Genomic DNA, 18,085 nt, shown 5'->3' with positions numbered 1-18,085 from the left:
AAAGGAATTAAATCTGACTGCTCAAACTATCGTGGTATTACTCTGCTCTCCATTGCTGGCAAAATCCTGGCAAGAATACTCTTGAACAGACTAATACCCACTATAGCAGAAGGTATCCTTCCTGAAAGTCAGTGTGGTTTCAGAGCCAACAGGAGCACCACAGACATGGTATTTGTTCTCAGACAACTGCAAGAGAAGTGTAGGGAACAGAACAAAGGTCTCTATGTAACCTTTGTTGACCTCACCAAGGCTTTTGACACTGTGAGCAGAAAAGGTCTGTGGCAGATTTTGGAACGTTTAGGTTGTCCCCCTAAATTCCTCAAAATGATTATCTCACTCCATGAGGATCAGCATGGCCAAGTCAGATATGGCAATGCACTTTCTGAGCCCTTTTTAATTAAGAATGGTGTGAAACAAGGCTGCGTTCTCGCTCCTACCCTATTCACCGTCTTCTTTAGCATGATGCTCCAAAGGGCCACAGCAGACCTCAATGATCAGGACGGTATCTACATTCGATACCGTACTGATGGAAGTCTATTCAATCTAAGGCGACTGAAGGCCCACACTAAGACCTTAAACCATCTTGTCCGGGAGCTGCTTTATGCTGATGACGCCGCCCTTGTTGCCCACACAGAAGCAGCTCTGCAGCGTTTAACATCCTGCTTTGCAGATGCTGCTGAGCTCTTTGGTCTGGAGGTCAGCTTAAAGAAGACAGAGGTCCTCCATCAGCCTGCACCTCAGGATGTCCCCCATCATCCCCACATCACCATTGGTCAATCAGAGCTCAAATCAGTCCAACAGTTTAATTACCTCGGTAGCCTCATCTCCTCAGATGGTAAGATTGACGGAGAGATAGACAACAGATTAGCAAAGGCATATAGTGCTTTTGGAAAACTCCATAAAAGAGTATGGCGTAATAAACACTTGAAGAAAAGCACCAAGATCAGTGTTTACAGAGCCATTGTGTTGTCTACTCTCTTATATGGATCTGAATCATGGGTCATCTACCGCCACCACCTGCGTCTCTTAGAACGCTTCCATCAACGCTGCCTCCGTACAATCCTTAACATCCACTGGTCAGACTATGTGACCAACACATCTGTTCTAGAGCAAGCAGCTATCACAAGTATCGAGGCTATGCTGATGAGAACACAGCTGCGTTGGGCAGGGCACGTCTCCAGGATGAAGGACCACCGCCTTCCCAAGATCTTGCTTTACGGTGAACTTGCCACTGGCTGCCGCATGAGAGGAGCCCCGAAGAAAAGATACAAGGACTCCCTGAAACAACATCTCAGCCTTGGCCATATTGATCACCATAACTGGTCTACTCTGGCCTCAAATCGGGAGGCCTGGAGACACACCATCTATAACGCAGCTGTCTCCTTTGAGAACACACGCAGGATCACCCTCGAGGAAAAAAGGCAACGCAGAAAGAACCGTGTATTGCAGAATACACCATCTAAGGAGTCTTTCTGCTGTGCCTTTTGCAATCGGATTTGTCTGTCACGTATTGGCCTCATAAGCCACCAGCGTGCCTGCAGCAAATGTGGATAGAGCCTTCCCAAATCTTCGTTCGCGAAGCCTAGCCATGATGATGACATAACATGCCAGTTTTTGATCAGAATGCTAATAGGTCACTTACAAGTTCAAGAGAACAAGATCTGCAAGACTTTAAAAATCTTGCTAGCTGCAGAGTTCAGTGTGAAGGACAAATATCACATAAACATTTTTACTTGGGGAAGAGGAAAATAAGCAGAGAATGTTTAATAGTATCTCGAATGACATATTTCTAAATGCTCTTCTGAGACGTTGAATTAACTTCTATGATTTTAGCATTGTCTTGTCAGCTTTGAGCTTCTCTTGCATTAAAAAAAAAAGGGGGACACACACACTCCATGCACAAATTTTGCAGAGGTTGTGTTTTCCATGTGTAAATTCACATTGATGTGTGCTAACAATTCACAATGATGTGTGCTAACAGAATAAAAAAGAAAATGACGATTTAACATTATTTCCCCACCACTACCTTCCTGAAGTAAAGCAAGCACTGTTTTAAGAATGGAAGTGAAATTGAGCCATCACAATCTCTCAGTCTGGTTTGAGATAGTGGAGGCATGAAGCCAAAAGATATTGGTGACTGCTGTGGAAACCAGTCAACTATTGCTTTTTCAAGTGTGTTAAAGTATGCAGGCATGCACTGAGTCTCTCTTTTTCTCTTTGCCTGTAATTGAGAAGAATTACCTTAATTCTTCTTAATCTTTCTACTTTATGCAAGCTTTATAATCCTTATAAGGAATTGCTTAGTACAAATTACTGATGTTGGTATTTCAGGGCTCCTTTCTTCACAGGTTCCCCATGTCAGTTGCTAGCCAGTTCTCAGAAACTTAAAGTCCATTGAGTTTAGTTGTGTAAAGATTGTATTTGATTACTGCCTTACTGGGACATTTCAAGTGTGTTTTCCTGATAGCTTTATGTGGTATGCTTCTTAACTGATAAAAATTTTAAATATCTGCGATTGTCTCCATGTGTCTTGTAATGCATGTTATACCCACATTATGGCAGTTGTGTTGCTGTGTGTAATGTAACACACCTATATTACAGCATACATGTGTTTTTATTCTAACCTAGATCTCAAAGAAATTTTAATTTAAAGTCTTTACTTTGAAATCTTTTCATGTACTGCGAACAATCAGTGCAACTAGTGTCAAACTTAAAACAGTATTACAGCAGTTAGCACTTCTGAATCTCTATAAAATGTGTGTTGGCAACAACATTACAATTTTCAATTACAGTGCCTTACCCGATCGATGGTTACTTTATTTTCCTTCTGTTCCTCCAAAGTTTAGGCACGTGATCAGAAAGAAAATCTGTAAACTTAGTATTGGGCTTCTTTTCCTTTGTTCTTTATCCAAACAGAGTTAACTTTAGCCGAGTAAATTTAATGTATTTTTTTAAAGTAGTTTTCTTGTTCTGTGTTCTTTGGCTTACTTGGAAAAGCAATTAAATGGGTCTTCTGTTTCTTTAGTCTGCATATAGGTGCTCTCATCAATGTTAGAAATCAATTTAGGTGAAATTGGTGCTTTTGTATGCATGCACATGCTGTCATCACTAACACAGTATTTCAGACATGGTAAGACATTTCCTGCCCTGAAATGTTTGCTGTTTAAAATAGTTTTAACAGTGCAAAACCACAAAACAATGATCTAGAAAAGGTAGACTGTGGAAGGACTTCTGGAGAGGAGGGAAGGGGTTGAAATAAGTGTGAAATGAGGAGAAGGGAAGAAACGAAGTGACTATTTTAGGCTTTGGGGGCAGTTCTGCTGGAGCTGTGAAGCAACAAATGGGGCAAAGGGGAGCACAGTCAAGTGAGAAGAATGTGGAGTGAGTGGGAGTAGAAGAAAATGAATGTAATGTGCTGTGCTGCCCAGCAGCCTGGTGTCTCCTTAAGCTGCCTGTGCTATAGCTGTGAACACTGGCACTGCTGGAGCTCAAATCGCAGAATCTCAATTTCAAGATGTTTCTTTATACCCCTGTGGAAATTATAAACAAAAAAATTTTCCACTAAGTGCTGAACATTATTGCAGAAATTATGCCTGTATTGCATTTGTGTGTTATACAACACTGTGCCACTTGTGTTTCCATTCTCTCATTTCTTTTTTTTTTCCTTTTATGATAAGTGCTTTTCTAAGGGTTTTCACAGGAAACTGCAGCAGATCAACCAAAGATGAGAAATCGGTGTGTATAATTTGTGCTTCAGTGAATATCTTTGTGCAATCTCATTTAGTTGATTATTCTGGAATTGCTTCCTTTAATCTCAAAAATACCATGCTTGCAGTTATCATCTACTTTTTGAAAGAGAATACATAATATGAAAGATATTTTAAAGTCCTTGACTGTTCCCTGATCTGTCTACACAGTGACATTATCATGAGAGGCATTTTCTTTTTTAGAAAGAACTTCTTAAAAAGCTTGCAGGATGGTTATTCTTAACTGTATAGGCTAAATATAAAAAAGATAAGCAATTTTATAAGGAAAGATTTAATTTATTTAGGTCAAATTATCTATTTGGAGAGAAAACCCCAAACTTATGAGACCTATAGAAGGGCTTAGTGCTAAAAGCTTGTCTGTTTTCCCACAGTTATATCTGTCTGTTAAAAGATATTGCCTCCCCATTGTAAGTTAAAATAAAAGAGTTGCTTGAAGATGGACATGTATTTCCTCCTTTAACAGTTGCTACTGAATCCTGCAGGTGTTTAGTCTAGGTGCTTTAGTATTTAGTTCATAAATAATAATTTGGCTTTTAATCATGCCTTTCAGTTGAGTCCTCTTGTTACATACAGGCTTTAACCTGGATGATTACCATAGCATCACCTAAACCAGAGACAATAAAACTGAGGTTTCATGGCCTGGATCCATTGACTTTAATAAATGAAACTAAGTGAATAAGTATAAACAAAGAATGTGAAAGTAGGTTATCAAACCATGTGATAACATCTGTTCCTTGGAAACATGAAAGTAACTATTTCTATGTCAAGAACGAAACCCTGTTTAAGTGGTATTATAACCTGACTGCAATTTTCCTGTGTACCCAAACTTCACTGTATAATGTTGAGGCTTCTGTGCAAAATGATGTAATTATCTGCATGCCCTATCAGAGACAGGTATTTATATTTGAAAACCTGTGTGTCTCTGTCATCTGGAGGATCTTTATCAAGATGAGAGCTCAACTGCGTGGGATAATATGCAGTTACATGAGAGGAGACCTGGTTCTGTCCCTGAATAGTTTGCAAGATGCAACACGTGAAGTGGCATCTCCCCCTTCCCCTCTTTTTCTTAAGAAGGGAATGGAGAGCAAGGGTTATGGTAATTCACTTGAACATAACGTTGGCTAACAGTGTGCATAAATTGGTCCAAATTGTCTTTAACTCCCAAAGAAAATGAAGATGTTCTTGTATGATAGAATAACACCCCATTAGACAAATCAGAAAAAGCACTTTTAGTTTGTCTGTGTTAACATTTTTCAGCATTACTTGGTCTATTAGAAGTTGACTATTACTCTGATCACAGACTGGTGGAGAGATCGTGATAATGAGATAATATTAGGAAGTGATAGATTGATTTCTTAATGCTAAAGCTCATTAAACTACTAAAATGTTTCTTTTAAGAGGTACAGATGCAGCACAAATGCTACAGATGTCAAGATTGCCGCAGGGTTTGCCTTATGCTCCATACCATACAAATCAGTGTCCCTTAACTGACGTTGGATAAACTCTTGCTTTGTGCCCATTTTGCACCTTAAGAGCTCACTGTCCCCTACAATTCCTTCCTGCCCTTGTGCCCAGCAGACAGCTGCTTTGTTGACTCTTACCTTCAGAATCACTATTTAAATTCTACATCTACAGAGTATGCTTAGCAATAAACAGTGCTCCTTGCTTTATGGACTTATTTTTTATAAAAAGGCTTGGGCTGAGAAGAGAGCCTCACCTGTTTCGGTCGGCTGATCCATGCCTCAGAACAACCTGTTCTGGGAGAGGCAGGCTGGAACAGCTTGTGGATCTATCTCCAGAGGTATAGCCTGCTTAACCTGTTTGTCTTGTGAAAGATGAGGTTTCTGCTTGGGATTAGAAGTTATGGCTTTGATTTCATCTTTCTTACCACTTGTGTGTTCTTTGCCTGGCTTTAAAAAAAATAAAAGTCAGTAAATACCATCTTTTCATTAGGTCTATAAAAAGTCTGTTTAGTTGTAATTTCAATCACTCTTCTCCCAAAGTTTTTCTATCAAAGATCAGATTTTCATGTTGATTTTTGTGGGTATGTGCAAAATCTTATTTTAATATTATTTCTTTCTGTTCTTGTTTTCTGCAACGATTAGTGCTGCATGCAGGATACTGCCTGCCAGTGGTGTATATGTGATTTTGTGTGAGAGCTCAAATGAAACAAAAACATGCACCTCTCCCTTTACAAAAAAGAATGCACAGCCAAACATACTGCATGTAATCCTAATTGTCACCTCATTTTCCACTTCAAGGCAGTATGATCTAAACAAGATATTGGAGCTGATAAATGATGATACAAGTTATTTATTTTGTTAATCATTATTTCATGTATGATATAAACCACCATTTTGTGGGCTTGTGTACTGTGCTTCAACTTCCTCACTCTTTGAAGTGGAAGAAGGAGTTTTCCTGTCCCTGTCACCCTCCACACCTTTTCTTGGTTTCAGAACTGGTGCAGGAAGCCCAGCGTCAGATAACTGGCTGTTGAACTTAGCAGCAGCCATATCATTCCCTTATTTTCTGCAGAATTCCGTGAAAGCCTTTTCATCTCCTTCAGTCCATGACAGCATCTCAACCCCATCTGCTTTTCTTTTGATAACAGCTATTGATACTTTTCCTTTGGATTGAATCCTACTTCTGGGATAACCTTTTAAGACAGTAGCTAATGCAGCTGTATTTTTGACAGAGCTTGCAGAATAAATGGCATCAAGCAGGAGCTCTTCAAAGGGAAGCCCAGCAATGTAAGCAGTGGTGCTTAAGGTTTAGTACCTGGCCTGCTTCCTCCAGAGATAATCATGAATCAATTTCCTTTACGATAGGAAGCTCTGGGCTGCTGGATGCAATGAATCCTTTTTGATTAGTCATAGAAGAGAAGCCCTAACCACTTGTTTAAAGGTCTCAAAACACCATTAAGAGGAGATGAGGGTGCAGTCTGTGACCAATTTCTGCTTTGAATAATTACAGTCTTGCTGCCTACACTTCTCCTCCATATTCCAGCGTTCTTTGCTACTTGGCATAAATGATTTTGTGTGCTAATAACTACTGCATTCCAGCCCAGGGGTGGTGGCAGCTGGGAGACAGAAAGAATTAATTCCCATGTCTGTGTGAAGGGAGATGATGCTGAAGTTTAGCGGTGGCCAAGGATGGAGAAAGAAGCAGTTGCTCTTGAAGAGTCCCAGGAAAGTGCTTGAGGTGGCTGTTCTGGTGCCCTTGAATAGCACACGGCTCTGTTTCCTGTAATGGCAGCCACAAAATGTTAATGTGTGTGTGTAGCACTATTTCCTAGTGCGCTGAACCAACACCACTGATAAAAATTTAGGACAGATCAGATGGTCTGGCGTGCTGAGGAGGAATCCTGTACTTGGCTAAACAACCAGACATTATCTGAGATCCATTTTAAATATATGCTGTCTCTGTAATAACACTGGGTGGTTGTTCTAGATACAAAATTTCAGTTAATCTGCTGTGTCAGTTTGGGCTTGCAAGTCCAAAAATATCTTACGAGTGATTTATGTCTTTCATTGTTGTTCGTTTTTGTCATATGATTATCTCTGCCCACGCACTGCTACCTAATCTTGCACGTTTTGCGTGCTGTTCCTGTGGTTATTCCGTGAGAATAAAGCTTGGTGTCACCCACAGAGCGGCACACGCCTAGCTCTGCACTTCAATATGAAGTTTCTTGTATGAGGGAATATCTGAAATTTATCTCTCTAGAGTGAAAGTAGCTAGCTTACCAAGAACCAAATTATTTCTCAAGATAGTAGGAAAACATTTGGCATAGACTTCAGTGCTCCAGTTAAAGCTTCAGAAAACACAAAGCTTTGAAGAGAACTACAAGCTTTAAATCCTTTGTATCTTTAATTATCTTTATAGAGCTGAATAATATCCTGTACTATCTGTGCACACAATGTTTGAATTAATTTTATGTTGATTAATTAAGGGGAAACTTCATTTCTCTTACCTTTACCCTACTCCCTATAATCCTGCAAGCCAGCTTCTGGTGGAGTTAGCTTCGAGCATTCATTAGCATAGGCTAGGCCTTTGACACACTGCACTGGTGATTTATGCTTGTGAATATTCATTATAGCAAATCCAGTGGCTTTTCTGCTCACTTTGTTTTTTTGGAGACTACCATGCAACATACCAAATCTCTTTGCAAGCTATAACCAGCACCCTGGGGTAGAATTTTGCTGCATTTGAATCCCATTGCATGCAGGACAGCAAAGAGTACCTGGAGTGCAAATGCAGCATTGCTTATTGTAAGGGAAAGCTGTATAAAAGGAGAGGCAGTAGGATAGTTGCCTGAATTTACTCCGTGTGTGTGTGTGTGTTACTGTCAGTCAGCTTTCACCCATCTTGAGACTAGTCATGAGAAGGCAGTTAGGGGAAATGCAAATTAATTCTGAATTTTCTCACAAAAGAGAAAAAGACAGTACATGAGAAAACAGGCAGGAGATAATAGAAAAAAATTCCAGAGTCAGAAGCAAAGATACATGAGTGAACAAGTAGGAAAGGAGATGCCACAAGATTAATTTGTCTTTGTATGTACAGTGATCACAGACTAAAACTCTGAAATACTGTTTCTATTTCTGACACAACTTGGCTCTGTGACCTTGAGAAAGCCTGGTTCCCTAAGGGTGCTCTGAGAAACCCTATTAGTTCTTCTGCCATTTGAGCTAGGCTGTAGCAAGATAATAGGAGGGAAGAAATTTATTATTTTTAGGGAAGGACATTACAGACTAAGTGACCTCCATCTGCAAAAAGTTATATCATCATCTACATAGAATTTGATGTCCATTTTTTTGTCTCTAAGAGGAGATTCAGACATACTGCAGGATGCTGAAGCATTCTTTGTTTCAGCTGATGAACTTTTCTGAATATCTGTGAGCTTTTATTGAGCATCTTATCTGCAAAGTGTCTTCATATCACCTGGGAAAGATTTACAATGTTTTCTGAATGTACCATGACTGAACAAATGAAAGTGTTAATACAAATGTAGGGTGTGTATACTGACGTTTTTCTGCAGAAAAGTTTCACTGAGTGACGTATCTTGAAAGGAGAGCCAAGGGGGATGAGAAACTCTTGTAACCGCTCATCGCCTTGCCTCTAATTAGCAATCACTGTATGAGAGCCTTTTTAAAAAAAAAAAATACAGATTTATTATTTATTTATTTATTATTTATTTTAATAGGATTGATTTTTTGTACAGAAAGTTTTGTACAGTTCTGCTTTCTATGCTGAAGCTGCAACACTTTGTTTTAGCTTACTGTGCTATTTTATTGATAAGAAATATCGAGTGCTTGTTAAACTGATCAAATACAGATATGTCTTTCTTCCATCACAACTGAAGTGAAAAGGTAACTTTTTCAGACTTTTTAGAGGCAAACACTGTGCAGATTGCCAAGTTAATGCTGAAGACATAGCTGAAGCAAATCTCTTGAGGATGAGGGAGGGAATACTTGGTCACAGAAGTAACAGCATGGTATCTTCTTTGCTGCATGCATGCAAAATCTACGTGCTTATGGAATGCCATCTTCATTTCACTGAAGTCAAGAGTTTTGCTGTTGAACAATTTTGGCCAGGATTTCACTGTCTCTGTGGCTGGGTTTTTTTGTGATTTTTTTTTTTTTTCTCCTTAATGAATTGACATGAGTAATCATATATTCTGTAGCAATCTTAGCTGCTTAGTCGAGGGGGGGGAAGGATATTTGCTGTTTCTCATTCTGGTTTCTGTTTTTATATTTGTACCATCCTCTACATTAGCTTGTGAGTGCTGTCAAAAATGCATCATAAATCAATTAATCTTGAGAACTCTTTGATGCATTTTGATTTAAACATACTTATCCTTACAATATAGGGTCCTGGATGCTCAGATACAGTAATCAGTGATTTCTCTGATTTCCTGTAGTCAAATCTTAACAGAAAAAACATGAGTAGTCTGTGCATTTATACTTAAGTCATTTTTCCTTAAAAGAAAGAGCCATAAAAGGGGAGTGTTTAGAGCTTTCAAATTAAACCAGTCACAGAGAAAATTGGTTTATTTTAAAAATTGAACAAAATGAAGCATGTTTATTGTTTTTGTGGCAGAGATTGAGGCCAACCCCTACTTTTTTTCTTTTTAGTCATCCCCTGGATATGGACAAGTGGTTAGTATGATATAAAAGTGAGTGTCAGGGTAAGGCCATCATTGGAAAATATAGGTATATCTTAGCGAACAGTTTAATACCAAATATTTCGAGGGATTGGGATATATGGGAAACAGTCATGAAAAAACCCAGGACGGGGATGATTACATTGGAATCAAGGGTCAGAGGAAGGGATTGGGTGGGGGAAACTGAGCGTCTGTATAGTGAGTACCATTGTATCTTCAGCCACTGTAATTAAAAATCACTATATTTCAAAATAATAAACCATGTGGAAAAATCACCTTCTTTTAGTTTGATAATTCTCTGTGCTTAGCAATGGTGCTCTTCAGAAACTAATGATATTACTGGGAATATTATTTAATTAAAAAAAAAAAACAAACCCAAAAAAAACCCAACACAACAAACAACTCTTGAAAATTTGTCTTCGTGATGTTTAAGGTATTGATTAAAAAAACCCCAACGTCTTCACTATTTACTAAGGATTGTTTTAAAGTGAATCAAAGAAATTAAATTTTTATTTTACCAGCTATTCCCCACCATAATGTGGGTAGACTTGCCAGTTCATTTACTGGATACTTTCATGTTTGCATGTTTTGAAAATATTTTCCTTTTTAGACTATAATTCTGATGGCGGCTACAGTTAAATAGTGTACAAAATTGGAAGGCTGAGTTTTTGTTCTTTGTTTTTCTTCTCCATTTTTATAGTTTCCTCTTTTAAGAAAAAGTTCCAACTCACCAATTAAAAAACCAGCAGCGATAAAAAACCTCTAACAAGCAAACAAAACAAAAACCCCAAAGTACGGTTTCCTTGGGGAAGTCCAGTCTAAACAAGTATACAGTAATAAATATTAACAGAAGAATTAAATGATTTATTAGACAATCTTTAGTTAGGAAAGCTTCTTAACTCTTACAGCGGTCAGTGGGATTAAAACATGTGCTTAACCGGAATCATATCCCGAGGGCTTTCCTCATTTGCATTTTACTTGCTCAGAGAACTTCAGGTTTGCATCCTTTTTTTAGGTGCAGTGGATATTGTAGCTATTTGAGCAAAATTAAAGCATTCCTAAAGCAAGAGAGTGCATTGGAATGGTGTTTTAAGAATGAAGTGCTTGCTTACTGCTTTCATAGTGTTTGAAACCTTTTATTTCTGGCTCATTTCCAATGTGGAAGGAGTTTGTTTTCAGAGAAATATTGTTGCCAAGGGACAAATGTTGACTGTGTTGTGTTTAAAACAGATTGATATTAATTACATTCTTTTAGCTATTCTACTTCTCTGGATAACTTTAAAAGGTCCTTCCAATTTTCAGAATACTTAGGTAAGCTCTCGGAACATTAGCACAGTGTCTTGGCACTGACGTGAAGAATGTATTAGAGAACTGGCAAGAGCCGAACTTATTTTGTGCACGGTCGAAAAACGCTGTTTTCAGATGGTTACACTAATGAATAACATAGAGCAGCATTAGTGAATGCAGTGATTTCCCTCCCTTCCCTCTTTTACCTATAAACTCTTTACCTGAGCCAGTTGTCAGACAACCTGTGTGGAGCAGTGCTTCATGCATTTGACCAAGAGGAACAGGCTTAAATTTTTCCAGGACCCGTTCTGTGACTGAGGCAGCATGATCTGGAGCAAAGTCAGTCTTTGGGGTCTTCCAGTTTCCCACAGATAAGGTGAACTTAATATTTTATATTGAGTTTTGGTTCTTCCAACTGTCTGAGTTGCTTAACTTGCCTCTTCCACAGAGCAGTTTTGGGCAAGCCTCCTTGAGCTAGGCTAGTGCTGGTGGTTGCAGTGATGGGACTGGTCACCCCACCAGAACTTGCAAGCAGTGTTAGTTTGGGTTTTTTTCAACTAGCTCCTGAAGACCGAGCCCAACTCATGTTTCTTTGTCTTCTGCCTATTTCAGTGGTTTAGATAATTTTGTCTGTATTAGGTAAAATGACACTTTTCAAGTATTTTTGCTTAATACTCAAACAAATAGTGGGTCAAGAGAGCATAATGTACATAACAGCTGCTCAGAGCTCACCTTAGGGTGGCAACCCAGCAGCCTTGCCCTGCTTCTGCAGGAGTCCTAGAGGAGGGTAAAACAAGCTCAGCCAAAACACGTGAATTTTCCCACCCAGCCCTCTCCTCAGCCTTCCATGTCTCTTTGCAGTTGTTTTTTCGGCCTTCCCATCCTCTCCTCTCATCCCTCCCTCAGTGGGATGAGTTCAGAGTGTCCTGTGAGTTTCTGGGAGAAGAGCTCCAGCAAGGTTCTATGGGTCTGAACTCCAGCCCTGCTGGCTTACAGCCCTTACTCCTGACCAGTGATTGATCCTCCTTGAAGCTACCTTGATGCAGTCTGACAGCTTATGCTCAACTTCTGAAACCTTCCTGGAAAGCTATAGGCCTGCTGGACGTGGATGAAGACCTACTTTAGTGGTCAAAATCATGTTTTAATAAAAGGTTACATCCTTGTTGCCAGCTACAAGCTCTCAATACAGGCATGTGTTTCTTCCCTCCATTCAGACTATGGAAGCTGACCTTCCTGCTTACTTGAATCCCAATGTGAAAGCTCCCTTTCTCTCAGCTTTCCTGCCAGTCACAATCCCTGTCACTTATTAGCCTCTCTCTGCTTTCCTCAAAACTTGCTTTATCCTGACACCCCTCTGGAAACTTGTCCTGATAGAGGTAAGCACTGGCTTAATTCTCCGGATCAAGTTATTTAAAAACCCTAAACGTTACTCATCCCAGTTGACCCTGAAGAGACGGTCTTATATTTAGGAGCTCATGCTGACTGACAAAAGAACACTGTGCATTTACAGAAGAGTTGTCCAAGTTACATTAATAAATTGGCGTTCCATTTATGGATTACTAGGGAACATAAAACTGCCTACATAAAGCTGTAGTATCTCATTAGCATTCTATTTAAATAGGTTTATATTTTTATCTGTTTAGGCGACTTCGACAGAAATATCTGAGTATTCATCCGATAATGACAGCATGGGAAAAGGAGAAACAAGCCTGGCGACCACTACTCTGGGATCCACTAAGGGGTCACAGCCGAGGTTGGGAGCGGACACTGGGGATGTCACAGCACGACCAGCCAGCGAGTGGCTGAGGTCTGCACAGGCCCTTCTCCGCACCCCCGGGAAGCAGGCGGGCAAGGCCTCCCGAGGCCCCTCCGAGTCTGCCAAAAAGAGGAAGCTACTGAGGTAAATGCACCGTCCACCTTAAGGAATTCCTTTTCTTTTTTTTTCTTTTTAAATTGTAAGTAAAATAATACTTACAGAAGTGTAGGAATGTGTTTCAAGGATAAACATTTTAGAGGTGCAGATTCAAAAAAAGTTATAAAGAGTGTCATTTGTAAACAAAGCAAAAAAGGCAAGAAAGAGCTAAGTTCAGTTTTAAAATCTGTGGTGAAAGCTCTCAATCTCGAATTCCTGTGTACAAATTGGTATGGTTTTTGCAGTTTTAATAATGCTTTACACTGCCTTACAGATTATGTGAGTGGACATACTTCTGTTTTAACTTCTAATCCTTACAGTGCTTTGTGCCTTTTCAGATAATCTGCAAAAATGCTGTACCTCTGGTTTTTTGGGTTTTTTTTTGTCCTCTCCAGATTTGTCAGTGCAAAATTATCCAATATACTCTGGGAAGGGGGTGGATGAGCAATAATTCTCAATAGTATAGGACAGAATGGTATTTAGGCAAAGGGAGGATGTATTCTTAATCTGAAATTTAAATCTCTGTGACTAAATTAAATACATTAAAAAGATATCTAAATGCTGAAAGAAAACAGCATGGGATTAAGAAATGGAAGCCTGATATTCTAGCTAATTACAGTGCAGAAATGGTCACTTCCTATATTGAATTAATGAAAGTTGTGTTAAATGGTATATGTGAAAATATACTCTAGCTGTGGAGACTACAATTAAAATGTTGCTGCTATAAATTCGTATTGTACTTTTAACAATGTGATTGTTTTTTCTTTTACAGCTGATTCTATGTACAGTAATCAATCAATCAATTACTTAAAAAGTAAATCTTCACAGATTTACTTTTTAGTTAATACACATACCTTATTTTTCTCTAAAATATTCTTGACTATTTCAAAATGCTGACTGAGGAAGCAGGTTTGGAAGTCCTAATTACTGAGGATCTCTATACTTAAAGTGCTTTGCTTGTGCAATCAAGCTTTCTTGTTACTTTAGAAACATACAGACACAGCTGTACTAGGTCAGACCAAAGCTGTAACCCCAAAAAATGCCTTTTAGTGGCCAAAAGCAAGTGCGTGTGAAGGTAGTAAGAACAGGACAAGTGTACAGTGGTATTTTCCCCAGGTGCTTTTCCAGCTTTCAGCAGTTCAGGAGCTGTTACCCTTAGTGGGTTTGTGGTTTTTTGAGTTTCAGCTTCATTTGATGACCTCTCCTATAAACAGTCTTAGCGTAAAAAGTGTTTTACAGCAAAGATACTCTGAAACAAGTGTATAAGAGAATAAATTGCTTTAAAAACAAAGAAGCCAACAAAACCAAACCAACCACAATGATACAGAATGTAATCTGTCCAGAGTGACCAGAGGAGCAGAGCTTGTGGGCTTTTTTACCTTCCATCCTGTGGTTCCACTTCGGGTTCTTTTAGGAACAGGGAAGCAGGCAGGAAATTCCTCAGTTATGAGCATTGTTTATCTAGTTATTTTGCTCATCTAGGTAATTGTCATCTTTTCACTCTTCCTGTTCAGGGCATTAATTCCACGTGTCTCTCCCATCCTTCCTTTTAGTGTTGACAGAGAACATTTTCATTGGTGCGATAACAGTGGATATGAGTTTGCATCCTCAATAGGAAGGCTCAGGTTTTCAGTGCCGTGGATTGAAGGCCAGTTCAGGGAAAGGTTTGTCATCTTCTGATTGATGAGGTGACAATTCCCTCTTTCTAGTTAAAAAGGTGAAAGTTACAAAGCAGTTGTTGGCTGTCGTTTCTCCTTCCTTCCATCTCTGCTGAAGATCGAGGCCACAGCAGAAAAAGCAGGGAGCAGGGAAATCATCCTGCAAGCTGGATCTGGCCCACAGGCTCCCACTTGGATGGACCATTTGGATCTGCACAGTAGAGAAGAGAAGCTGAGAGTCTCTACTTAGCTGAGCTCTCTTTTTCCAGGCTGATGCCTAGGGAAGCACGGATTGGTGAAGGTGATAGAGCTGCCATCTTCCAATGCAAATTCCTCTGTGCAATAGGCTCCACTCCAAATCCAGAGAGTATTGAATATGGTTATTTCATGGACAAGTCCTGATGTAGGTAGAGTAGGCTTCCTACTGTTTTGTTTCCCCTTTAAAGAAAATAGAAAATATTTTAGTTTTCACCTCTTTGCTGTTTGACGTGAGTAAAGCTATCTTCAAAAGTAAAGATAATATTTTAAAAAAATTTTAGCTAATATTTTGTGTAAAAATCTTATACCATGTATAACAGTCTTGTCCAAAATTTTTAGGCATGCTGCAATCTGCACTTATATTTGCATTACCTGATTGCAGCTATACCTCTGTTACCTCAGTGGCTATGTTGTTCTATGCAGCCTCAAAGAAAACCCCCTAACATCACCGTCAAACCACAAGCAAAACCAAATAAAAAACGCAAAGAAAAGAGCCATAACAGTCTGTGGAAACATTCAAATGAGTTCCTTTCTACTGTCCTGTCCTCCTGGAATCCTCCTGGTGCTAAAATGGAAATGGGTAATTGTCTGGATAGGAGGAAAGAGTATTGTTTGTTTGAGTCTAATACAGATACAATTGTCATACACTACAAAAATTAAGATGTAACCAAATCAACAGAAATCTTCAGAAGTAAGCTAATTATGGATGATTAAAATAAATTTTGTTGAACTTAGTGTTAGAAATTTGAGTGTAAATTCAATATATTTGAGTGTAAATAAAATGAGAAGCCCATCTACGTCCCCAAATGAACATGCACAATATCCAGTGTTGCTTATGATGAGCCAAATTTAAAGGGGCATATTGCAGTCCTCTTCTGTTAGGAATTAAGTGGAGTTTTGGGAAATGATTGGTGTCTGATGGCAAGAAAGGTGTGACAGAAGCAATTCCTCTCCCCCCATGTTTACTGCCAAATTCTTGTATGTCTTATGTGTCCCCTGTAATGTTAGTTTTTTTTTTTCAAAAGTGTTCTAGGTAAAGATTATTCTTCTTTCTACCCATGGTTCCTAGGGGAGAGCAGGTAGTCTATATGGTGTTGTTTGCCCTTCAGGGGCATTGGTGCCAGGCTGGTGCTGTAGGAGGTGCCACTTTGTCATGCCAGAGGCAAAGTATATCATCTCTCATTCGCAGCCATCAATGCCACTGCTCTGGGACATCCTCACCTTAAACACTGGTATTATATGCTATCTTGTGTAGCTGCCTTCCTTTATTTAAATAAAATTGTTGATGGATGTGGGAGCAGTGTAATTTTCCTTGTACTGCACCTGTAAGCTACTGAGTTGGTAATTAAGTGCTAGTAGTGGTACTTGATACTGAGATGAATTGCCTTGATGATCAGGTCAAGCGGTGTTGCGTTTAGATGTTTCTGCTCTTTTATACCATACAAAGTTTCAGTTTCTCAGCTTGAGTCAGCACTTTGTGGGAAAATTATGCAAGTGATTTGCAAACCTGAAGGGAGAGAGTATATATTGCAAATATATTTTCAGGACACTCCTCTTTTTAGATTTGGAATTCATGTTAATGCTACGGGGTGAAATGTCTAAACTGCTTTAGTTCCAAGTCTTTCAAAGTTCCCTTGTGAAAGAATGGAGAAATTGGGTATTGCAAATCTCAACATTTGTTACATAGGTTAAGCAAATAACTGGGTCAATTCAGTATTTATAAAGAAGAAAACTTAAAATGCGTGCACTCAGCTTTTCTTGTCTCCAAGCAAACCTTTCTTAAAGGTTTTATGAATTTTTTGCTTTTTCCAGTAAGATTTTGTTTCCATCAGAAAAAAAAAGCCTGAGGTTTGGTGTAGGAAATAGGTATCTTAAGTTATATAATCTTAGCTCTGCTTCTAAACGTATCATACTGCAAGAGCTTTTAGTTGTGAAGGATAGATGCTTTAGCTTATTTCAGTTTTTTTAAATACTTGAGTGGCTATTTTTAGTTTAAGAGTAAGATAAAATCTTGGGAAATTCTGTTTAATTATCTTATATCTACTTGTATGCAGACCACTTACAGATCTGATCTGCTAAAATTAACTTGTGTTATCAAAAAAGAAGAAAATTACAGAATGTCCTGATACTATGTGCAGTAAAATGAAACCCAGTTGTCACATGAGGCCAACTAAAGCTTGAAAATAAAGGAAATTGCCAAGGGAAGAGGGAGCTGGCACAAATGAAGCAGGCTTTTACTCTAAAATTGGGACTGTGCGTTCTTACATGCATCCACAAGTAGCATGAGGGTTTAATAGCAACAGACTAGCCCTTTAGATGGTCATGTTCTTATGCTAATTTTAACTATTGGATTAAGTTTTCCTTGCTAGTAAATTTCTTGCTGGGTTAGGAGAATATAAATGAAGAATATCATGGATGCAAAACAGATGCACCACTTGTAATCACTGGCAATGTACACAGTAAAATTATTTTGCACGTAGTGAAAGTTAAAATGTGTTTTCTTTTTTAAAAAGTGTGGATGGTTTCTGGCCAGGTGTTTGGTGTTAATAGGGGCAAAAAGCACCATGTTTAGTAGAAAAAACAACCAACCCACTTTCCTTAAGATGACAGACTTCTCCAGTTGATGTGTCATGTATCTTATTGATTGGAATGGTTTAGCAGAGTACATTTTCCCCCATCAGAGAGAAGCAATTTTGGTGCCTTTGGTTTGTGTAACCATGGTGCTTGCTTTTCTATGCAGGACCTCTGCTCAGGAAAGCCAAAACCTTAAGAACTGAAGGGAAGGCTCTTCCCTTATCTTGTAGGGATAACTTATTTCTGGGAAGACTATTATTAAATCATCTTACTTCTGCTTAGAGCCTCTGCTGTAAGAGAGATAGGACAATCTGAAATAATTTTTTTCTTTTAAGGAATCTGAAGAGCCAGAGAGATGTGGGAAACTTTTCAGCTGTGGTTGGTTTTTTTTCAGTGGCTAGTAAGAAGGGGGGATCAATGCTTTGAAAACTATGAAAGGAGAAAGCCCCAGGAGATTACCTATTTACAA

General features: G+C 38.9%; 1 protein-coding gene across 3 annotated transcripts in view; it reads left to right on the top strand.

Annotated features, from left to right (window-relative positions):
• SPIDR (scaffold protein involved in DNA repair) overlaps nt 1-18,085 on the top strand; it is a 204,883-nt gene that overhangs the window by 46,508 nt on the left and 140,290 nt on the right. For all 3 annotated transcript variants that reach the window (XR_005562955.1, XM_027713788.2, XM_027713778.2), the window contains exon 6: nt 12,858-13,114. Coding sequence is in view for 2 of the 3 variants with exons in the window: in XM_027713788.2 (XP_027569589.1) it covers nt 12,858-13,114 (257 nt within the window). In the remaining variant the exon portion in view is untranslated. The remainder of the gene's footprint in view (nt 1-12,857; nt 13,115-18,085) is intronic.

This window comes from Pipra filicauda, unplaced genomic scaffold, assembly GCF_003945595.2.
Source record: "Pipra filicauda isolate LSUMZ 115617 unplaced genomic scaffold, ASM394559v2 scaffold175_size1500280_pilon, whole genome shotgun sequence".
Lineage (NCBI taxonomy): Eukaryota > Metazoa > Chordata > Aves > Passeriformes > Pipridae > Pipra > Pipra filicauda.
This window is presented reverse-complemented; position numbering and strand designations above follow the sequence as displayed.